Source organism: Hirundo rustica, chromosome 4, assembly GCF_015227805.2.
Source record: "Hirundo rustica isolate bHirRus1 chromosome 4, bHirRus1.pri.v3, whole genome shotgun sequence".
NCBI lineage: Eukaryota > Metazoa > Chordata > Aves > Passeriformes > Hirundinidae > Hirundo > Hirundo rustica.
The window spans coordinates 49,086,712-49,110,949 of NC_053453.1; the positions used below are offsets into that span (position 1 = coordinate 49,086,712).

Sequence of the window (24,238 nt, forward strand, 5' to 3'; positions counted from 1 at the left end):
CAAATTACAGCCCAGCTACTTCAGCTCCATGTTATCATCAGAGCAAGGCCCAAAAAGTTCTGCAGTGAGCACATTAGTGAAATGAACCTTTTATTCTGGTAGTCACTTCCAGAGAAAGAAATAATCTATGATGGCCTATAAACTCTGCATAAAAAATCCCATCCATCTGTGAACTCCAAAAGCTAGTCTTCTGTCCACTTATACATTTATCTGGAAGACTGACAGAGGCAGGAGCATCCCCAAACCCCTCTTCTTTAGCATCTCTAACTATGTTATGTTCTCCAGGTCATCTGTATGAGAGCTACCATATTCACAGGACAGCACTCCACAGCACTGCCTCTTCCCTTAGATAGATCCAGTTCTGTCATCCAAACCCTGATACTGAAATTAGCCTGAGAGATCAGTTGAAGCATCTTGCCTTCTCATAAATACCTGCTTTCTGTATTTGCCTTGAGGCAACTGCTATGGCTTGACCCCTCTGGTCTCTGGCTAACCTGGTTCACATGAGAAGCCTGAGAGGGGGTGGAATGTAGGAAAGCTGCCAGCTACAGCCTTCCATGCTAGGCTGAGCAGAAAGGCAATCAGGTTTCCTATGCACAGTAACAGATGACAAGGTGTATATATATACCAGACACCCACATACTTTGAGTGAATTGTGCAACATGAGATTTGTCATCATGCATCAGATCATAGTGTATCTAATTCAATACTGTGGTGCTGACGATGTTGGTAGAGCTGAACTGCCTGCAGTGATGCACCTCACCAACTGTGCAATGTGGGAACAGAGGGTCTGCAATTAATATTCCTCCCCAGTTCCTCCAACAATCAACTGGTACCCTGACTGCTCTTATCATCTGAGCAGGCAGAGCTGCAAATATAATCACAAGTTTAGGCAGCCTTCTAATTACAGCTAGTACAACCACAGCATACATTTCTAGGCTGCCCCCTGGACTGGATATATTTTGAGTGGGATAATATGTCATGCTGATTTCACCTCACTTTCCTCTGTTGAAAGATTCCTGGGCTAGATGCACCCAGGATGCCAGCAGTGAAGAGTTATTCTAGTGCTGGAAGCAATGCGTAATTTTTTACAATCACTCCTGGTGTCATCTTTGATACCTCCTTTGAGCGCCTCATTCCTTGCACCCTTGGTTTTTATTTCGTTTTGCTTGGTGTGGGGGCTTTTGTATTTTGTTATTGGTGGTGGTGGTTTGGTTTTTCTCTGTTGTCTTTGCGGCAAAGGAATCAAGCCATTATTCTGCTTTGGTTGTGCTGGCAGTCAGCCACATTCTGTAAATGCAGCAGGTGCTTCTGCCTTTGTGTTCACAGTGCTGTCATCACCCTTTGATCAGGCCAGGAGTCACTTACTTTACTTGCCTGGTTGGGGCTTCTGCAGGGCTCTTCCCTAAGGTGTCTGCAGTGGCTTTTGCAACACACTCATTAATATGTAGAGATAATTTCAAACCCCTTATTGGGGTTTGAAATAACCCAGTTATTGGACTGCTTCTTCTAAGCCTACATATTGTCACTTTCTGGTCAGAGCAAGAATGTCTCTTGTCCAAAAAGCTCTTGCCCCCTTGGCCGTCCCTCATTCTTAGTACTTTCTGCAGCTGATTTACTGTAGTCAAATGCCCTGAATTAGATAGCTGTTTGTCTGTGTCAAACACCTTTCTCCTTGCAGTGACCTGCAGAAAAGAACCAGGGAGAGGGAATCCTTTTGCTCTGCAGTTGAACCTCAGGCATGGGAATTTTTCCTCTCTGTTTCTCCTCTTTCAAAGGCTTCTCTTCCAAGTCCAAGGACTCTGCTGTGAAGTGCTAGAGTCAGCTGTGGTCCTGGGCCTTGTGAACCTTGGTCCCTGAAATCCCTGTAATGGCTTTTGCAGGCGTGTCATGATTTTGCGTCTCACCGTCCATGTGGCACTGGGTCAGTGTCACTTCAGGCTGTGTTGAAGATGATTTTTGAGCAAACATCTGTCATATGACACAACTAATAGTGCTATTTGCTCCTATCCTTTTCTGCTTCCTTGTTTTGTAATTGATGTATATTTGTTGGCATCTGCTTTTTTATTTGATGTGTTCTATCTTGGTGGTGCCAAATGTAATTTTGTGCCTGTGAGCCCCTAATGTAACAAGATTCAGAAGATGGTGGTGGGAGCTACTCAGTGTGAGCAAAGACTGTCTCATTTGGAATGAATTATACTTCAGGGACCAGATAACTAGGTTTGTCAGATGCCAGAGGACTTAGTGACCTTTTCCAGCTGTAGATTAGGGTACTGATGTTTTAGGAGACCAAGTGTTTTTTTCAGGCAAGCCAAGCTACCCAGAGTGTCCAGTAGCCTTCATATCCTTTCTAAGCTATCAATGACAACAGTCTATGGTGACACAAGTGCTGTTGGAGACCACTGTTCAAAAATTAAGACCATTGCCTATGACCTGTCCTGGTCATGCCAACAAGGCATTGCCTTGTCATCCTTTGAGGAATCATATTGTCACATCTGTACCATGCTATGAACAGGACACAGATACCAGCCTAGCAGTGGTGTGCTCCTGTAAGGCGCACTAGCTAGCTTCCCTCAGTACTCCCACCTCAGTGGGTGGCTCATGTCTCACCTGTCAGTGTTAGCCTTGTCCACAGTGGCCAGATGGTCTTTGGTTACTATGCACTTCTAGGAATGTCAGGAGAATGAGGAACAGCAGGACTCAGTGGCTACAGCACTAAGCAGTGTTCACAGCACCAAGCCTTGGCAGAGTTCAAGAAGCATTTGAACAATGCTCTCAGGCATATGCTGTGATTCTTGGAATGGCCTGTGCAGGGCCAGGAGTTGGACTCGAAGGACCTGATTGCTTCCTTTCAACTCAGCATATTCTATAATTCTGTGACTCCTGGAGCCTCCTGAGACCAAGACAAGTGTCCATCCATGACACACTGTGAGCCCTTCCCACATCCTGCTGTAAGAGATCCCTCTCTGGTAAAACTTCAGCTCCTAAAGATTCATGTTCTCAATTAGCATGTCTTAGCTCTCCCTGTGGTAGAATAAAGAAAAAATTCCTACACAGATGATTCTTGCTTGATCTTACCTCACCTCACAGCTCACAGGATTGTGCCCCAAGTTTTCTGAGATCTGCCTCTGTCCTGGGCTTTGGACTCTTTGCTCAAGCTCTAGAACTGTAGAGGTGTTTGGCCAGACAGTGCTAGAGAGGCAACAGCTCAACCGGCTTGTGAGACCCAGACAAACACCTTGGTGATTTTGCTGTGGGACAGATGAGATTCTGCTAGAGTGAGAAGGTATGGTTCCAGCTTTCGTGGGTGTGAAGCAAAGCCTGGCACTGATACTGTGTGCCTGAGCTCACTCTGTCTGCCTGAGCTTGCAGGCAGCCTGAAACAGGAGCTCTGAGAGTTGTTCTGCTTCCTCCTTCCCTTCAGAACAGTAAATCTCATATGCTGGCATGCAAGAGAACATGGTAGTTCTGCACTGTCTTAAAGGGGTGGACTGTGATTCAGTAAGAACAGCAAATACTTCTGCTAAAAAATATGTGAAACACTAATGGAAAATAAAACAGAGAAAAACTATTTATTATAAAGGGAATCAGATTTTATTTTTATACCCACAGTGTTAAAAATATGCATTTCAAAATATTTACAATGACTATATATGAAATAACCTTTGTTAATGAAACACCAACATACAGTACTAGAATATATCCACCAAATTGATAAAGTCTGCATAAGAAGAAAATGTAACAGAAAGAGAGAGAGAGGTAAATAGCATCCATGTACAATCAGCACTAACATGGCTTTTTATACTCTCTACCTTTTAGCTGTGAATGAAGTCACAGAAAATTTTGACCTCATCTCTTGCAAATGCCTCTTGTGACTGAGATTCCTCAAACTAACAGAAATTTGTGGGTTGCAGCAGTACCAGTGCCTAACTTTCCTATGCCAGCCTTTCACATGGGGACTTTGTGTTACAGAGTGGACTCATAAATCTCTCAGCAGCCCTGGGAGGTAGCTAGTTTCATGGAAGAATTTGGCAGATAAAAAGCATGAGGTTAAGTGGCTGGCCTAAGGTTGTGCAGCAAGGAGTAAAACTCACAAGCCCTGCTTCATCTCTCCTGATCTCTCATTAGGGAATAAATTTCCTCTGATAACCATTATCTGCTTTTGAGATGAGTTTTGTCACAAGGTGGGGCACTCAATATCATACACCAGGTGACGATGAGGGGAAAAAAGCCCTGCCTACAGATAAGGACTGTTCTCAGTAAGGATCTGCGATGTAGCAGTGCTGTTACCATGTTCTGGAGTTAAACAGAAGATTATTTTAGGGTAGACAGCAGATGCTTCCTTCCCTGCATGTGTACCACTGCGCAACTGCATCTTCTGTAATTAAGAACCCTCGTATATCTTTACCCCTACACTTTCTCTCTCTCTTTATCTCTTTCTCTCTCTCTCTCTCCATCACCCATGCCTGTATATTTGCCATTCCAACTTGTATCTTATTCAATCATGGGAATATCAAATAGAAAATGGAGCAGCAAAAAAATTTGCTGCCTTATTTTTGTAGATATTTTAATACAAAATTAATCCAATTTCTATTTCTTCTCCATTTAATGTCTTTAATGTTCACTTATGTGCATATATATATATATATTTTTTTTAAAAAAAATGTAACAAAAGGCCCATCCCATTTGTATCAATGGACAAATAAAGGGATCATAATCCTTACCGCCCAACCCACAAGGCACATCCAAATGTAAGCAAGAAGGGCTCTAGGAAGGGAAAAAGATATAGCCCTTGTTTTTGTGGTGCCCTTTAATCATCACTGCTGAGCTTGAAGCTTTGTGAAGTTATGGCACAACTTTGCAGAAAAGGAGAAGAGCTGTCTGGGTCACTTGCAGATATCTAGCCCCAGAAGTGCTAGATCAGTAGGAGTTGTTTCTCCCTCGCTTTGGTGAAGGAGTTTCTGAGGATTCTAGCTTTGTTATTGATTCTTCTGAGGTGGTGATGGTGGTGGCTGGTTTTGTCTATCGGCCCAACAATTCTCTCAGTAGAGTAATTTTTCCCCACTCCCAGTAGCCAACCCTCTCCCTTGGACACCCATCAGCCTTATTTTTTTCTAAGAACAAGGTAGAGGATGCCAATGATGAAACTGAAGCAAAAGCAGATCCAGGCCAATATGAAGCAGTAGCCATGGTGAGGATTTATGTAGTACACCATTGTGCCTGTGAACCGAGCTGTGTAAATGGAGACTGCAATCAGAATGCACATCCCTGTAGGAAAGAAGAGGGAAAATAGAGTTGGAAAATGTACAGAAACCAGCATTGCCGCAAGACTTCTGAAGTACTGCTGTTCCCTGAGATTGTAATGCATGTCTTGTGCCATATGAGAGAGGAACTGCTGCCCGCTAGGCTTATTTGTGGAGGATTTCTTTTGGAGCTGTGATGACATAAGACACTTGGGGCTTGTTTAGTGGGTGCCATGAGGAATAAATCTTTGTTAGGAGGAAATCAGTAATAAGATGTGACGACAGTTTGGTGCTATGTGTTGAATCCCATGTGCAGTAGCTGTCTAACTATTTATTCCCCTGCTTCCCCAAAACGCTTGAATCCTTTTTGTTGTCTTTCAAAGGTATTTTGCAAAACCCATTGGGATTTCCTAATGAAACTCTGGAAATACTTTCATTACATACAGCAAAAAAAAATCCCAACCCAACACTTTCCAATTCCCCACTGTTTTGTTTCGTAACAAAAATTGTAGCAGAGGAAACATTTAGCTGGCTGACAGCCTCCCCTGGTGACCGTATGTGGCTACCTGTGTTCACAGAGGCAGTGGGACGCACATGGAGCCATGGCAGGGTGTGCAGATGCAATACTCACAGCAAACCAGCATGACGGCTCCAGTCATGTAGAAACGTTTGCCTTTTTCCAGGGTGAACAGCTGGATAATGAACAGGACGAGCGCCACAACGGAGAAAATGATTGAGAGGATCATAAAGGCTTGCACGGCTTTGAGGGAAGCTATCAAAACACAGAGAATAGATTGGAGAAGGTCAGGACTCAGTCTTGACAGTGCTCATCAATGTCCTGTGATTCACCACGATGAAAATGCAGATGTAACTTACCCTCATCTTGACTGCTAACTGGCAGCTGAGTGCAGGTCTTGTTACACAGCAGCCAAAGTCCTGTTGAGATCGTTCCAATGCTGGAAGAACCCACCATCCAAACCTGAAATAAGATAGAACGGTTGTGTCAAGGGGCAGGAAAGCTTCTTTGCTCTTCTGTCAGACTAAACCGTAAAGTGAGCGCAAATAGCCCAACTGCCTGAAAATACCGGCATGAGGCATTCGAAATGAGCACCCGGACAGGTGGGATATAGCACTGGCTTCCAGTGCCAGAGTCATTTGGTCTGGGTAAAACACCGTGAAGTCTGTTCCAATCATCATGGAGCAATCTCCCAGGTCATCCTGACCCTCTTCCTGTGCGAGGCGGCGGGGGGTCACAGATGGCCAGGCGGGTGTGAGGGGACCCCAAAATCTGCTCCGACGGCGGGCGGGGGGCGCGGGGACCCCGGCAGCGCCACCAGGGGTCCCCCTCGGCCCAGATTTCCCCGGCGGCCCCTCGGCGTGGAACGCTCCCTGGTGGGAAGAGCCTGGCGCCGGCTGGGGGGAACCGTGCCGCGCCAGGGCTGGCGCTGCCGATCTCCCCGGCCCCAACCTGCACTCTCACCCGATGAGAGGGTGTTGAGGTCCTGCTGGCTCTGGGGTCCGGGGAGGTGACAGACAAAGGCTGCCTCCTGTTCCACCTCGGCCGCCTTCCGGCTCTCTGAGTGCACCCATCACTCTTTCATCTCTCCCGGTAACCATGAGCGGATGTTCCTCATCCTCGCCTGAGCACCCGCCCCCTGGTCTGTCTGCCTGCTGCTGCGGGAGGTGACAGCAGTGTCTCGTGCAGGGCGGTCTACTTACGTTGGCAATGGTGGAGACAAAGAGCATGATGACGGTGGCGATGTGAACCACAAAGATACCAGCCAGTAGCACCAACATCTTGAGTCTCTTCTAGGTGGTATCACCAAAACAGAGAGCTCTGAGGAAGAACAAGAACAGAGGGAGGATATGAAGGGAAGGGCTGATTCAAAGGACAGCATTACCATAGGCTTTGTTTACATGCAAAAACCCAGGCTGATCTTAGGTTCACTCTGGAAACGTGGAATCACAAAAAAAAAAAAAAAAAAAAAAAAAAAAAAAAAGCCACTAAAAACTGTCAAAATCTGCTGAAGAGGTTAAATAGAGCCTGAAGATTAAGGAACCAATATGGGAGGAGATGTAGAGCATGGGTAGATAACTTGGGGATAGCCTGAATATATACAGAGGTTGCTTAAATTGATGTGTGTTAATGTAGAGTAAAAATGCCATACTCCAGGCCTACATTCTAGGAAGAGGAGTTTTTGCTCATGGGATTCACAGAGGTCAGGAAAGATTTTTTGCTTCCTGTTCTCCTCTGGGGTCTCAGCCTCTTCCAACTGGTCTGGGTCACAGACAGGTGGTATGGAATGGGGGACTGTGGGTTCCTTGGTGCCTCAGCTGTTGAATAGTGGTGAAGAGTGAGCCAGAAGAGTGGCCAGTAGTCAACAGACCAATCCTTTAAGTGAAGAGGAGAGTAACCAGAACAGAAATGCCATGAGGTTTTCTGGAGCTGGGAAAGATGCCCAGGTTTGCAACAAAAACTGCCCATTTTCCTTTTAAAACTTGAGGCATGTACATTATTAGAGCAATAAGATTCTCTTGTAATGCAAATTCCTCTTTGGTTTGTTTCAGCTACTTTTGCCTCTGTATCCTGCAAACTTTTTTTTTTTTTTTTTTTAAGATTTCCTGTCATTGATGAACATGGGATTGGAAAGAAAGGGGAATGTCCTTTAGAAAGCTTGCATGACACAGTTTGTCAAAACTGATGGCTTCTCACCTGAAAATGTGAAATGCAAGGAACAAGTCTAAGCTGTGAGAATGAGTGTAGACAATTCACACAAATCAAGTGAGTATATTTCAGTCAAAAGCATTAACTGAGTCCACTCTGTGGCCAGTAAACTTCCTAGAAATTTTGACAGGGCTGTGTTGCTCTTTCCCTCAGTAGTTCTGATACTGAAGAGCAGTATCATCAGGTAAGGTCTGATGCTTTCACCATTTGTACAGGGTGTGGTAACACTGTTATGAAACAACACACTTATACTTTGTGATGTCTTTCACACAAACTGTGACAAAAGGCTTTGTAAAGTCCCATTCATGTGTCTCTTTTACTTGATGACTCCACCTACTCCACTACTGTCTTTTCTCTCATTGTGACCAAGAGTGGGAGTGTATTCCTGTAAAATGCTGCAGCTGTTCCTGGCACCACTTGTATAGTTTCCCAAACCACAGTGGGTAGGCAGGCTTCTCCATCAATGGCACTTTGACAAGTCCAGCATTAGCTGGTGACCAGGAAGAATTCTTTGAGTTTAGGATCCCAAGGAACCAGTTCTGTTAGGTCACTGCTCCCACCCAAACAAGACTACTCTTTAGTAAAACAGATTAGGTTTAGTGACTAGTCCCATCTTCTCAGCAGACCTTGTCTACTGTGAGGTTTCCTTCACCAGGAGAACTCTCTGGAGATGTTAAGCCCTGACTTGTTGAATGTGGGGCCAAGCTTGCTTGTCTGCTTTGGGCTGTCCTAGCAAACTCGTGTGGGAAGACAGATACAGGTAGTGTTAAAGGCAATCTTACCCCCCATACATTGCAGCTGTGTTCATTATCGAAGAGTGGGAACAGCCTTGCCCTCACAGCTATGGGTGTGATAAAAGAGTGAATTAGGTGGGAGAACAGTCTCTTGGAGTCTGCTGGCAGTGTTGTGAGGAGGAAGGGGCAGGAGGTTGTGCAAGGGACAGAAAGAATAAGATACCATACAAGGGACAGACAGGGTTAGGTGGCCATGCTAGGGATAGGTAGGAGCAAGCAGGAAATGCAGAAGGAAAGTGGAGGAAAAAGAGAAAGAGCCGGAGCTGTGTGGAGCTACTTGTGGAACTGCAACATAGAAAAAGTGTGAAAGACTTTTAGATAACATGGGACTGATACTTGAGGCCCCCTGAAGTTTTTAAAGGAGCGCTCTTGAGTGCTGTGGCCATCTCGATGACGACAAATGGTCACCCTGATGTGGTGCAACAGCCTGAGTGACATACCTGGTCTGGACTGATACGGGGTCCTAGTGACTGGCAACATTGACCCACTGGGAGGAGGGGGTGGGGGGGGCAGTGTTGGTGGAGCTGAGCGTGGTGTGTGGAAGCCACAGTGAGGTCTGGACCTGACTTTCTCCTGTCAGGACACCTGGAAGCAGATTAGCCACCAACTAGTAATAATGGGACATAACTTATCTAAGGAGTATTGTGACCGCCTCGACAGCGACAAACTCATGCTTGATTTGGCTGGATGGCCGGGTCACTCTGAGCTCTCTTGTCACTCCCTTAGTGATGATCTTGGAGAAGACACAGCCTTCTTAGGACTTTCCCTTTGACTGTAGTGACAGTCACTTATGATTTCAGCACTGCTAAAATCCGGGTTCTCAACGGTATATGCAGACTACCACATGAACATACTTGACCAAAGAGTTAAACCCCTTCTTTGCATTGTCTGTAAAAGGGACGAGGGTTTCTAAATGCTGGATGGCAGCTGATACCAATACCATGACTGCAACAAACTGAGAAATTATTGCTGTTGCCATGACTTGGTGATATATCTGCAGCAAACTCTTGAGTCAAATCTTCCTGTCCCTTTGACTACTTCTCATTCTTTTTCTTTGTTGTTGCCTTGGTTCTTACACAAACTGTAACAAGTGCTCTTGACACCATAGGATACTGGCAAGCATAAACCAAACTGATAAATTTGCCTACTCTGATAAATTTGCCTTTATTGAACAGTGGCTAAACTTGCTTCTTTCTTAGATGGATATATTTTTCCATGCCCTCTTTAAAATCTCATTCAGTGCGTCCCCCCCCCCCCCCCTTATTAATTTTTAGGACCATCAAACAAAGCTTTCTGCTTCAAAGATTAAAAACCTACTTTCATGACATCCTAAGGAATAGAACAGTCCTTTTAAATGCATCTTTTGTTTGCATTCAGAAATGGAAATTAGGGCTAAATATTACTTTACAATGTAAAAAAACCCAAACAACACCAAACAAACTACAACAACAAAAAACAAAACAAACCCAAACCAACAAAATCATGACCTCATGCCCAGGACTTTGACCAATACTCTAAGAAAAAACTGAAGTCCTTTATTCCCTTTGCTTTTTTTGCCTGTTTTAGCACTGCAGGAGAGCAGTGTTAGTTCAGATGCTTTCAGTGAACCTACTTCCTGAGAACATCAGCACCTCACCCTGAATACACACACTATCAAATGCAAACTCCCCCAGGGGATATGTGCTCACAGCTTAGTTTTGATTCTTTGTGAGCTGAAGCACAAGACTCCCTCTGCATTCATTTGCTTTCCCCTTTCTTCATCTCTCTCTGTCTGTTAAATAAAACACGAGAGAACAATCCCAGAGGAGCTGTGAGTGAAGGAAATGCACTGAAATAGATTCACTTCTGTCTCTGATGCTATGGCGTGGACTTTTCCTTGTATTAGGCAGAGAAACTGGCAGAGCATCAGGGATTGACAGGATTTTTTAAGTGTGAGACATCTTTCTCCACTACAGGGTGGGGTCACAGTGCTAGAGCAATAGGACAAAATTGCATGGAAATGCCTTTTCTTCCATTCTCCTACCTAAATTGCAGCTGCATTTGGAGTTCCTCAGGCTCTTCTTGGGCTATGAGTCAGTCTTAGCCTTCCTAGAGCTGCCAGTTTTTTCCACTGACTCACCCCAAAGCTCTCAAACCCCACAATAATTTAACCCTGAAAGATTACGTGCTCAGGACACTGTCAGTTTTAGGACTGCTTCTCAAGAACAGTCAAGCGAACAATTTGTGAGTCTTGCCCAAGCATCTTTCAAAGGAGAGACCCCCACTAAGCCAAGAAAAAAAAGAATGAGACTTAACATTAAAAAGACTACTGAGGCAGGGCAGGCTGGTGGGGAAGTAAAGTCATGCACCTGCTGAACAGCCCATATGAGTCAAGAGAAGATCTTGTGCTGATAACAGCGGACTGACTTTCCTTTTCATGGGATGATGGATGAAGAGAAATAACAAGCCACACCAACAGTAAGCACGAATAAGAATCACCATAGAAGCCTTCAGTACAAAATAACCTGCAGATAAGCATGACAGACTCTTAGCTGTATAGAGACTTTCTCTGTGGAGGAGTACACACACAGCTCTGCTGCACCCCAGTTCCAGTTCAAGCAGGCTGGTCCTATCTATTAAAAACTAAGACACAGTCTTCTCATGCAGCTGGATTGTTGCCACCACATCACGCCTCTGTCTACTTAAGTGTTTTGGATCCTTCTGTCTGAGGGCAATACAAAGAAGTGAGTCCTTGTCCCTGGTTTTCTTCTTAGCAAAGGATCAGGATGGAATGTGAAGTGCCACTTGGAGATATGATAAAGGCCAATGGTATAGCTTCTCAAGTATAGGGAGTGAGTTACCCAAGAGGGTCAGCCAGATCAGGTAGAGGTCCTTTGCTTCTGACAGAAAGTGCATTTCAGTGAAAAGACTAGAGGGTGAGTAAACAGCATGTTTCTGTAGGAACAATGGGGTTGTTTTGGGTGAAAAATCAGGGCACCCTCAACTGAATTTGAAATATTTCGGATCTCAACTATTCCTGAATGGATGTAGTTCTATTTCCATCTTCCTCTGTGAACTGAGGTCTCTGCTTGGGACTGCCTCTCCCAGGCTGAGTTGGTGAGGTGTACTGTGAGAGATGCTGGCTGAGGTGAGAACCCAGCCAATATCCTGTAGCTCCCTAGAGTGTCCAGAAAGCAGGACATCTAAATTGCACTGCCTGTGCACACTGGTGATCTCTGACTCCTTTCAAAGTGAGTTTTTCAGCTGAAGACCCTTTAGTTTGATACATTAGATTTCTCAACAGTAGAAAGATGGCCTTTTGGGGAAAAAAAATGCTTTTGATTAGAATGTCAACAAAAATCTTCATAGATTGAAAACAACTAACACAAAAGAAATTCTGCCTTTCCCAGCTGCCACTACAGAATATAAGGAAGTCAGACCAGTGGTCTGATTCTCCCAGTCTCTGATGGGGACAATAGGAGGTCCAATATCTGGAGAAAGCATGTGAACTTGGCCACTGTCTGAGGGGCATAGAATCACAGCAGGAATGCTGGTGGTTCAAATCAGGGCCAAGGTCACTAGGAAAGGAAGGAGAAAACTGGAGAGTAATGGACAGAAAGTAAAAACTGTTTGGTATTGTTTGAGACAGCTACAAACTTCCACCTCTGTTACCAGCAGATTCCTCAGCGCAAAGCCAACCCACAAATAGCAATGCTGCCATGTTGCTACCAATAAGGGAAACCTCAGGGTAGGATAAAACCTTCTGCAGAATTTGTACACATGCCTTCTGACTGAGCTGAGGCCATCACTGCATCTTAGACCTGCTAAAACAGTACACCTCATCCTTGTGTGGGCTATGAGCATCAGTCCTCATTGTGCCCAGAGTCATTTGGCAGGCTGCAAACATGTGAATATCTCTCTAATATTGTGGTGGCATGATGACTTTGGACATGTCACAGTGTTACTAGAAAGCTTATGACAACTTTAAACAACAGGGAAGGATCCTTTTGCTTTCGCCCATTTCTCTGTCTCTTGCTTCAGATCCTGATGAATCCAGACTCCTTGCTGACTCCAGACTTTTACAAACTACTGTACGTCTGCACTGCTGTTGACAGCCTGGTTCTGACAGACCAGCCTGACTCAATTTACAAGTCAGATGCTTTTTATAGACATGTGTATGAGTAAGCTGCCTCTGGAAAGAGAGTTCACATGTGCGGGAGGAGGGTTGGGCAAGAGGTGTGTGTGGGCACATGGAGACCTTAGGAGCCTCTGGTTTATGGCAGTGAGATTTCACGTACATATGGGTAGTGGCTGTGATGACCACATGGGGTACAGCAAGGCTGTAAAAGCAGCAGAGTAATGTCAACCCAAAGGAAAGTGTAGACTAGCCTGGGGCTAGAGCTGAAAATAAGTTAAAGTAAATGGAAGATTATGTCTGGTTCTTGTGAAGGATTTCATGGTGGAATGAACTCCAAGAGATCAGTGGAACTGCCTTCCCAAGGGAGTGGTGAAACACCAGCATGTGAAAAATTTCTTACGGGATCTGACAAATTCCTCAAGAATCCACTCTTGGTGATGAACCTCCACTCACTGAGAGATGCAGAGGGGAGCCACAAAAGATGACACATAAGGGTTTTCCAGCTCTCATGCTCATGATTCATATGAGAGTGGGGGAATATCAGAACTCCTAGAGCAGACAGTGAGAAATTGGTATTTTCTCCAGAAGAAACCACCCTCAAGCACTTAGCCATGTCACAACATCAACTGAAACTCCAATGCGCGTTTGGTAGTCGGAAAGGGAAGAGACAGCTGCCTGGAGCCTGGCAGGCAGCCAGCAGTCTTTGCTGTCACTAGGCATGCCAAGGAAGGGCTGGGACTGATGGGCAGCTAGTAAGAGGGAGGGGTGGGGAAAGGGACCCCAGAGTTAATGGAGGCACAGAAATGTTCCTCTGCACCTCCTGAGGTGTGATGCAGAGCACCCTCACCCCTTAGAGCGCTAGGTGGTCCCTGGGCGGGCTAATTAGACACCGGAGTTACTGGCAGGAGTTCCAACAAGCTTCTGAGATACACGAGAAACATTTGTGGGAGGACTGACAGCCTGGGCATTGACTGTTGTGTGTAGGGATGTGCATCTGCAGATCTGTGTGGGAGATGCACACTCCCCTCTATGAATGGGAGTGTGAACTCTGTGTGTGTGTCTGTGTGTGTGCACAGCTTCTTTATGGGTGCACGGATCTATCTGTGCCACACTGGCAGTGCCCACGTGGGAGAAACTATTTGACAGCCCTGACAGGAAAGCTCAGGTTACAGGAAAGATTGGTATGAGCAAAAGTACACAGATCACTTCTGGTGGGACTTCCTACTTTTCCTCTTTGCAACAGCCCTTAGAAAGAGGTTGAAGGACTGTGAAGCCCACATCAACTGTGCGTTTGGCTGCATTCTTGGATTAAAACTGCAGTCCTATGACCTATGAGACACTGAGGTCAGTGTGACTCAGGCATCTAAAGAGTCTGAGCTCTTGGGTCAGTTTGCTTTCAGGGTGCCTTTGCTCCTGTAAGTCAGCTTGGAAAAGACTGAGCAGGATTCAAATGCAGAATTGTGTGAAAGCTCCTTCTTTCAACCAAAGTGCACAAGTGATGAACTGGGGGGAGCATATGTATGAAGCAGACACAGGAGGACACTGTGCAGCCTGGAGCTGGTCAGTGCTCTGTGCAGGATGGAATAAAGGTGGTCATGGTGCAAAATACCTCATCTGGCTTTCAGTGGGCTCCTTAAACTGTGATCAGTATGGTATAAGCTGATTCATGTTACATGTGGCTTTGGAGACATCAAGAGCTCCCCTGATGAGGACACACCATGCTGGCCTGGCCGAGTTGCTGGAGGCCAGCTAGCAGGCAGGCTGGCTCAGCTGCCTAAGCTGTCACAGCCAGGGGATGTGCCCAGCTCTCCTTCAGCAGTGGTCCACATTCCTGGAGCTGGTCTTCAGCAATCCTTTGACCAGCCTGCTCCAGGCTCTCAGCATTTTGTAGCTCTCCCCTCTTGCTCCCATGACTCTCACTATCCTTCCCAGAGGCTTGCTGGAGCCAATACAGGGAAGATACCTCTCTGGAATGAGAAGAATGTGGACAATGGACCCATTCCTGGCGGTTGGTTTCACAACTCCCCTCATTCAGCAGACTCTGCCTTGTGAGGACAAAAGGACAACAAATGTCCACACCCTGGATTTCCTCAAATACAAACATATTTCCAGGTGGCCCCACATGACAAGAGTTAAGCCTTCAGCATGAGTCACTGTTCACCTGTGTCAGCCACTCCAGTGCTCAGAGTTCAGTGTATTTCCTGCAAGACTGGGGATGACCTAGCCCAGATGTGTCCCTGGGCTCTCACCATGGGTGTCTCCCCATGCCTCTGTTACAGACTGTTTTTCACGGGGTAAAGGAGTTAGATCTTAATTATGATCTTGGCAAACTTGTCACTCCCTTGGGCAATGTGGGCCCTGGAGGCCCTGGTTGTCCTAACCTGTCCCTCCCTTCTATGAGAAGGCATGGGCCTACCAAAAGATGTCTCTATTTGGTCTTACCAAAAGAGAAGCTTCTATATACTCTCTGCCCTCCTGAAAACAGTTCAGGAGGAGCAGGGTGCGTGAAGCTGCAAATTTAGCCAGAGTTTCCTTTTTTCATTGTCAAGCTGTTCTAGCTAAGGAGGTGCTTTCCAAAACTCTCAGCGGGGTTTGAAGAAATCACGCTCCAGATGGCAGCCCCGAGATGCGCTGCTTTGCTGCTCTCCCTGCGGTGTAATGGCAGAAAGCAGCTTAAGAGGCGCTCCAGATTTCCCTCTGGGCAGTTTATTTGGGGAACTGCTGCTATACCCTGTGTCATGCTGTGGGATGATTGGGTGTGGACTGGCCCTGACAGAGGATCAATACAGGCATAATTGATATGTGCATATTTGTTCACTGCCACTGTTACAGCACTGTGGCTGTGAGTTAGTTACCAATCCTGGCAGGGCCACAGAGAAGAAGGGCCATCCTTTTCTGTGAATGCTGCTTTGCCTCAGCAGAAAAGACCAATTAAGTATTAAGCATGCATCTTTAGATGTGAAGATTGGAAATCCTCTTCCTCACCCTCCCTTTTAGAGGAGTAAAAGAGCAGCTCCAGGCCTCTTACTTCTCCCTGCCATGAAGGAAGGGTAAATAAATCTCATATTTTAGTTTTATCTCATTAATTGTTTGTTGGAAAACAGAAGGGAGGAAAAAAATTAGGAGTGCCATGCCTTGCAGCCCGCCTTGTGTTGTTCTGAGTGACAGTGCTGTCACTTCCCTATTAAAAGGTACAGACACAGGTACCTGTTGAGATCAAAGGGGTCTAGTAGTGCTATTTCTTGCCTTACAGGGCACTTGAGCATCTGAGAAAAGATTCCAGCCCAGCATCAGGTGTCTCCTCCTTTGCCATCCATGCAGGACTTAGCAAAGGGAATACTAAATGAACTGGGGAGTGAGCAAGGAGAAGCATGGCATGAGAGGGGTATCCCAGCAACCAGCTGGGGATTATGGGGCCCATGAAGCCCCATGGAGTGGGCAGAACTATGGAAGCAGGTTCCCTCCCACTTTTACTTGCTCTGAGGAAACAGAAGTGGGAATAGGCTGAGTGCCGTGTATGAGCCTTGTAGCTGGGATGGTGATGAATAGAGAGAAGGATTAGTACTTGCAGCAAATCTCCCCAATCTCATTATAAGCGAGGCCCTGAGGTGGGTCTTTTGCCAAAAACATGCTGGCTATTATCAGCAAATCTCCCAGAACTGTTTCAAAACACAACCTCTGCTCCACCCCAGACTACCACACAATTATTCCTGCATGCACTCGAATTTCTTCCACACTGCAAAATTGAAAGACCATTGGCTAGACCAGAAGGGCTGGTTTCCCAAGCCCAGGGCTCTCTGTCCTCAGCAGAGTCTCACTGGGGGAGCACTAGCAGCCCTGCAGATGAGGCACCCACTCCAAAACTTGGTGCTTCCCCTCAAGATCCCACATCAATGTCAGTCCTGCATTTATGTGTCCTTGGGTGTGGCTCGTCTCTGTCAGGATGGCATGAGCCCAGTGGAGATCCCCGCTCTCACACAGGGGTGGCTTGGATGAATGGCTCAGACCGTGTTTGGGTGGTTAGTCATAGCTGAGGGAGCTTCCACAGAAGCCTACTGACAGGAATTCCTTAGGTGGGTGTGCAGGGCCTCCAAGGAAGGCACTGCATTTCAGAGGGTGCTTCCAGGCACTGCAGTGTCAGTAGGTACCTCAGTTTTGATCCTTTTCCGATTCTAATGCCCAAGGGAGCAAATAGAAATAAGCTGCCTTCAAGGCCTCACTCTGTGCTCACAGTCCCCAGATGGACTGGGTGGAGGCATTCGGCTGGTTTAAACCCCTATTATCATAGAACATTAGCTAAAGGGCTCCAAGTTTTCACATTCTTCATGCCCACCTCCTTTAAGTGTTTGCTTAGAAAAGAATCCCACTACATCCAGAAATGTTAAGTGGTCAGTTCCTGGGCAAATATGCTCTCAGAGGTGCCTTAAGGAATTCAAAGCTTCTGAGTGAAAGTTGAACAACTGGTGAACACAGCATTTTTTATTTATTTTTTTTTTTTAATATCAATATGATTTAATTGTTAATCGTATTCAATGACAACTTCCAAAAATGCTTTCTTCCCTTTCCGGTTTCTGACTGCCCAGGAAACACTTGCTGCCTCAGTCAGTTTCTCCACAATTCTAACACATTTATTTCTTAGTCAGGAGGCACCACTGCATGGCTGAGCTACAAGCAACAGGGCCAGAGGGGACTTAAATATTCACGAAATCCATCCTATTTCCAAAGAGTTACAGTCAGCTCAGCTTCTAGTTCATTAATATAGTAATTATTCACAGTCTCAGCCTAAGCCCCACCCATTCCTGGCCGTGTTGGGCTAAATACTGTTCAGTCTCTTTCAAACGCTCAAAACTGTGTAGGGAAGGGCTGAGTTCCTGCAACAGGAACCGGTGTGATGCCAGCAAACTGGCTTTGCTGCACTCCCTTTCTCAGATCTCAAAAATAATTCAGATTTGACCACGGGATGCAAACTATAGCAAACAAATGAAACAAGAGAAATGGTGAGGAAGAGGAGGGGACGGGGGAGGGGGGGGCAGTTTCGTGAAAAAAGGCAGGTGAGGAGGGAAAATTGCCAGTCTTTGCAATCCTACACTTCCCATCAGTGTCTCTATCTCCTTGACACACCCTTACCAGCAGATTATGGTGCTCCTAGCAATTTCACCCGCTCTCCCACGTTACCTCGCAGTGCTCCCCAATGATTGCTATTGTTTTAAATTAGAGCTTGGCAAACTAATTATGGAGGGGAGAGAGACAAGCAGAAATACTTGAGTGCCAGAAAAACTGAGCCTGCAGCCCTAATTTTAAGCAGGCATTTTTCCACATTTGTCAACAATGCTACTCCAAAAGCACACAGCAGCTCCTAAGTGTGAATTGGCCCAGGTTGGGCACCCTGTGCCTGCACCCTGGCTGCACGTGTCCTGGAGGTGAAAATAACATTGCTGCTGCCAGCACTCCAAGGCTGCAACCAGGGTGCCTTGCGGTGCCCTGTAACACAGCTGGATTTCAAAACAAAAGATGAAAATTAAGGTGGGTGCCATAGCCAGCTCAAGCGCCAAGATGAAGCGAAGTAAAGGAGCAGTGGAGAAAGGCAGACTGGTGCTGCTAGGAGCGGGGAGCAGCCACTGAGGGAGAAACGTTGGTGAGGATTTTCAAGAATAGCTCTTACCGTGTGGGCTGGGGCCAGTGCTGGCACCTGTGGAAGAACGAGTGTGCTGGGCTGCAGTGCCGATGTCCTGGAGTGCAGAGCTGGAGTGAAGGGGAGTGACCTGGTGGTGGTTTAAGTTTCCTCCGGTGGTGTGGGAGGGTGGTGTCTTTCCACTCTGTTTTAAAGGAGTTACTATGAATCAGACTGCCTTTAAAGAGAAAGAAAAAAAAAATTAATGAGCTACGCCCTGTTTTGTTGGCAGGGTGTCAAGAGTCTCTGGGAGGAAACCAGTGATTCAAAGAAATCTGTGCAGGGCTGCCTCTGACTCAGTGTGTAGCATAGAGACCGCAGCCTGGAAAAATGGCTGATGTTGATCCAGCTGAATAAGAGAAGCCCACAACAGCATCTGTTTATAAAACTGAACTTCTGGTTGTCATTAAAAAAAAAAAAAAAAAAAAAAAAAGTATAGTTACAAACGTGGCAACAGGGCTTCAACAATAAAATCACTCAAACAAACAGTGGGTTGGCAGGGGGGATCCCAAGGCTTGGTGAGTCACCACATCCCCTCCCCGTGCTGCATGGAGAGAAGTCGCTGAGGCTGACAGCATGGGGGAATTCAAATCGAACCTGTTAGGTTGGCATGGACAAGATTTTTGGGAATGTATCAAGGAGTAGAGATGCTCAAAATGCAGCTCTGGCCTGGTGGTGACTCTGGAACAATTTGGCCACATAGTGGTGATTTGCTTCCATGGAGAGAGCAGGCAGGGAAGAAGAAATAAGGAGCTTATTATTCACAGATTTCTGAGGTCAGCATTTCTTGCCTTCTTAAAGGCTTCTAAAAATAGGTCCTTTACATTTGCTGAAAATGGTCTGGTGGAGTTGTCTTGTAGATGCTACAAGTAAGATTGAATAGGGGTGTGCTTGAGATGTGGGTGAAAGGGGAAGAAGTTTGTCAGAAAGCATCTGTGTTAAAATATGATCCATACTGCAATAGAGTTGGTGGTCTGCTACTGCAAGGAATCAACCCTGCCTTTGCAAGGCCCAGCAAGAGATAAGCAGATACTGACAAAATACCTGGCCTTTCCCACTTTAATGAGGATGGCATTGGATTGCCTTTATTTGAAAAACGAAGCTGATTCTCTTTGAAATCCACACAGATTAAAAGATCTTGCTGGTTATCAGATTATTCCTCCTGTCTGGTGTTATATATGTCTGGTCTAATTTTAGACTATAGCAACATGCTTAAAAGAGTTATGGATAAAACAGCAGCAAAGATGACACATATGGTGGGCAAAGACAATCCCATGGGAATTTTTCCACTGATGGAAAGTAAAGACAGTCTTTTTTCCTCCAGGATAAAATAAGCCTAACTGTGTTTAATGTCTGTGAATTAGAATGTGCTTCTTGTTGATATATATGAATACAATATTCAGGGAAAAGAAAGTTTATTTGCTTACCCTGCAGTAAAAGGTGGCATTTGCACTGAGCTGCACCATCCATTTCCCCTGCACTGATCCCCTGGCAGAGTTTATTAGAGTGAGGGTTGCCCAGCTCCATACAAAATACTAAAGTACAGGATCTCAAAGCAAACACTGTTGCCCAGAGTTCAGCTGTGGTGAAGTATCCTCTGCCCCAGACCACTTCACAAGTAACTGCCCACCTGCTAGGGAGCAGCTGCCTGCCATCACAGAACTGTTTACTGGGACCCAGCAGAGAGAACACCTGTATCAAAAAGACACATGGGACAAGAGTGGAGCCCCCTAAGAGGCTGGGTAGGAAGTGAGCTGTGATGGCAAAGCATTGTTTGTCCTGAGAGAGCAAACTAGTTTTGTACAGACCGCCCTCTAACCTGGGGGCTGTGACAGCCAGTGGCCAATATCAGAGGCTTCACAGAGAGGTGGAGGTGTTCTGCAGCATTAGCATCAGCTTCCCCAGAGGAGCATTGCTTCCTAGCTCTCCATCTGGAAGTATTGGTGCCCAGCCAGCAGAGAGAAGAAGAGTAACCGGACAGGCCACACAGGCTGTGACTGTGGCCCTGGAGGAACACCGGGACCCTGCCAACCATTGGCTTCACCCCTGCTGCTAGGCCTGGCAAGCTGGGTATGAAAGGGGGTAACAGCACACGTCCAGTGAACAAGAATGCGGATAGATGCTCCTGTTTGGGAGCAATGCTGCAATGCTGCATGTCAACATGGTCATGGTTTAAGGAAGGGAGGGTATCCCTCTCATACCAAGGTACAGTGGAGTCAGGGGAGAGTTCAGCTTCCATTGAGCAGATTGGCAGCTTGTTGAGATCCTTCCATATTTTATCTGGATACAGAGAAATGGTAGAAGTGAGAGAACTTCCTACCAGTATCTTAAGGAAGGAGAAAGTTTTGAGTTGATAAATCTTATCGAGATTTATCATGTTTTCTGTAGCTGCTTTTTGTTGGATGAAGGGTTAGCCCAGTAAATCTTTGTGTATGTGTTATGGAGAACCAGCTCTATCTGCTCATCCAGAGAATAGGCTGGTCTTTCTGTGTGTCTGCAGCAATTTCTTCCTTTGTGATGCATGGTTTCCACAAGGTGGGTTGCAGTAGAAAACCCTTGACATGAGAAGTCTCAACATGAGGTCAAAAGTCTTAAGCATTCTGCAGGTTTGACACACTAAGGTTGAATTGCCTAAAATCCCCATGCCACACTTCATGGTGTCCCTTGATTTAAGCATCACTCATTTCACAGGCTTTTCTGAATGCCTGCAGTTTGTTAATTGGAGGTGGTCAGGTCAAAGCCATGAGAATTTAAGGTGTTATAATCTGGATGAGCACTTCCCCGGGCAATGAGAGGGTGAAGCTCTCTCATGCTTGCCATGTCTTTCCTGAAGTTCTTCCTAAATAAGCAACTTGCAGTTGCTGTAACTCTGCTTGTTTTGCCATGCCACACACATTTGCAGGCATTACTACTGTCTGTGAACCGTAGCTCTTGGCATTAAAGGTGAGTATCCACCATGACAATAGATAAGACAAGCATTAAGCCTCTGCAAGCCCAGATCAAAGGAGAAATGGAGGATATGACTGGGAAGTGGAGTGTGGAGTTAGGAGTGGGGGTGGCATGGTCAGGCTTGGCTGGAAACATCTAGAACAGATTGTTTTTAGAGGCCAAGGGCACCAGGAGAAAAAGACCATACAGGATGTCTCTGCACTTTTTGTGGATGCAAGAATCTATGCTTGGAAAAGTTCTGTAACTGAGTTCTCATGCTCTCTGGGATGCTCTCAACAGGAATTTATACCCTATTTGGATGTGCTTTTCTGGCTAACTATCTGCAAACACATACTGCATATTAAGCTCCCCTCAGTCAAAATAGCATGTCTTTCTACCTAAAGATTTCTTCTCCCTTATATGTGCTATTTACTCTGTACATCATCTTGCTGGCTGGTTGCAGGACAAATGGATGTGATATGGTGTTCACTACTTCTACACTTGTCATGACATGGAAAAGGCATGGTTGAGCCTCAGCTGGTGTGTGGGTTTAAAGAAATAGAAACCAGTAAGTTTCATATTGCTTTGTAGTGGTGTAACTGATGTGTGTGTGTGTGTGTTGTGGGGTTATCCATGTGATACAATAATTTGCAGAGACAGAGGATAAATCCCAGAGCCATATGATAAACTGCCTGACTGCAGGGCTTCAAATGTGAGCAGTCATCCACTGGAGAGGAAAGGGCAGTGGTTCCCTTATTTATAACTTCACTCAGTTTTGAGGAAGCAGATACTGGAAGTCCCACCTCTGTAGTTTTGGTCATTTCTCTAATGTGTCATGTTCCTGTGTCTCCAAGGACTGCTAGATGTCCAGTACTTAGGGTGGCTGACTTTGCAAACTCAATGGTACGAGAAAAAGGTGGATTACAGTCAACACTGAACAGATGTGACTCTTCCTGTGCAGAGTTTATGTTTTGGATTGGGTTGTTGTTTTGGGGTTTTGTAGTGGTTGGTTTTTGTTTGTGGGTTTTTTTTTGGTTTTGGTTTTTTGTTTGTTTGTTTGTTTTTGTGGGGGGGGGTTGTTTGGTTGGTTTGGTTTCGTTTGGTTTTGCTTTTTTTTTAATGTCAGGGATGATCTCTATCCTAAGTACTCTGGTAACTGTATGATGAACAACCCCCACAGAAACATCTACATATGATTTTTCCAAAAATCACTGAGGGTTACCGGGCTGACTGATCTTTTGAAAGTGCAAGATAGGTATTGAATAGAAAATGCACTGGTTTTATAGCATTTGTGTAGGCCTGGTTTTTCACAAAGCTTTAACAGGTAAAAATTGGAATAGTTCCCTCCAGGACTTTAGCAGTATGAGCAGGATCTGTGACAGAGTACATTCCCCACACCTCACTTATCACATCTGGGAAGACCCAAAAGTTCCCATGTTTCTTAACAGGAATAAAAACATGGATATGGACATGAGATAAGAAGATCATTCCTACCGTAGTTTCATAGTGATTGGAATTTTGTTTTGTCCTCCTGTTTAGAAAGGACCGTAACTGTTCTTATGTCAGAAAGGGAGGTATGATTCTGCTGTGCAGTGGGTAGACTTGCATCTCACACTGTCTGACAATCACATTGTGGTCGCTGCAGAATATTCTGTGGGCTTGGGTTCATGGCAATCCATTTGTAACTGGTGGAGGGGTTCGAACTTGTTCTCAGGGGATGGGTAGGCCAAAGGTGCCTTGGCTTCCTAGGTGCTGTTGGGTGGGATGAACATGATCCTCAGGTTGAGGTTCTGAACACAGGGAGGAAGCAGCATGTGCTGGCAGGAGCTAGGAACAGAGACCCAAACCTGGAAAAATGAGCTTTTTTCTGTGCTCTGGTGTAAAAGAAGGTATGGTGAGAGCCATCTGAAATATGGTGGTCTTCCCCCACTTTTATAAGAGCAGGAGAACTGCAATCCCCATCTCAATTTCCTTTACTTTAACCTCCATCTTAGTCTCTTCCTTTTTTCCATTGGAAACAGCCCAGCTGAAGGTATTTACTTACAGGGCAAATGGTAACTCTGCTCTGGCAGGCCCATCTGAGCTGTCAGTTTCCACAAGAACCTCTCCCACTCCACATCAAAGGGTTGGTGGTTGGTGGTGTTCTCCACCTGCACATGAAGGCCTTTCTTATGCATTCTGGCAACCAAAGAGATTTCCTTTATTGCTCTCTCCTGCACCTGGTTCATTTCTAACTCTGTCTTCTGTGACTGCTGTACTGTGCACTGCACAGTACTGGTTGCTTCACCAACAGGTTTTACCTTATTAGTAGAGGAAAAAAATCCTGCAAGCATCAAGAAATGGCATAAGTTGACAGTGCTATACCATTCTTCTTTCATTCAGTGACAACAAAGTGAATTAACTACTTGACTGTCCTCCAACTGTGTTGATTGTCCATAGCAAGGGACCTCGGTTAAGAGGCCAACGCAAGGGCAAGGTGCCATTTGCACTGTGGTTGAGGTGTGATAACGGAACATATTTGTATTTATCTGCTGCTCCCACATGCTTTATGCATGTGTTAGTTTTACTCAAGGTTCACTGGACTTTCTTCTTAGAGCAAATGGGTGTTCTGTAGAATCTCCTTTTACAGCCAGAGGTAAGGTTTTGAAGGCACACGAAGGCTTCTGCTCTTGCTTCTCACTCTCCACAATATCTTGCATTTTTGAATCTCAGCATGCATTTTTTAAAGTAATGTTATAGCATCACAGCCTCTACAGATAT

At 45.6% G+C, this 24,238-nt stretch overlaps 2 protein-coding genes across 2 annotated transcripts in view; one reads left to right on the plus strand and one right to left on the minus strand.

Moving 5' to 3' along the window:
* Positions 1–3,574: 3,574 nt before the first annotated feature.
* Positions 3,575–18,678, minus strand: EMP1 (epithelial membrane protein 1). Its single transcript, XM_040061161.2, has 5 exons — positions 18,542–18,678; positions 6,963–7,080; positions 6,120–6,222; positions 5,875–6,015; positions 3,575–5,268 (listed from the first exon to the last, which is right to left on the minus strand). The coding sequence occupies exons 2-5, from the start codon at positions 7,038–7,040 to the stop codon at positions 5,105–5,107; spliced, it is 486 nt and encodes a 161-aa protein (XP_039917095.1). The 5' UTR covers positions 7,041–7,080; positions 18,542–18,678; the 3' UTR covers positions 3,575–5,104.
* The window catches only part of GSG1 (germ cell associated 1), a 39,660-nt gene continuing 33,826 nt past the window's right edge, over positions 18,405–24,238 (plus strand). The window contains exon 1 of the mRNA XM_040061156.1: positions 18,405–18,514. The gene's annotated coding sequence lies outside the window, so the exon portion shown is untranslated. The remainder of the gene's footprint in view (positions 18,515–24,238) is intronic.

Excerpts from the sequence above, each read along its gene's own strand:
- EMP1 (XM_040061161.2), bottom strand. The coding sequence starts at position 7,040 with ATGTTGGTGCTACTGGCTGGTATCTTTGTGGTTCACATCGCCACCGTC. Across the intron at positions 6,223-6,962 it reads TTGTCTCCACCATTGCCAAC|GTTTGGATGGTGGGTTCTTC; the intron begins GTAAGTAGACCG and ends ATCTTATTTCAG. Across the intron at positions 6,016-6,119 it reads AGTTAGCAGTCAAGATGAGG|CTTCCCTCAAAGCCGTGCAA; the intron begins GTAAGTTACATC and ends GTGTTTTGATAG.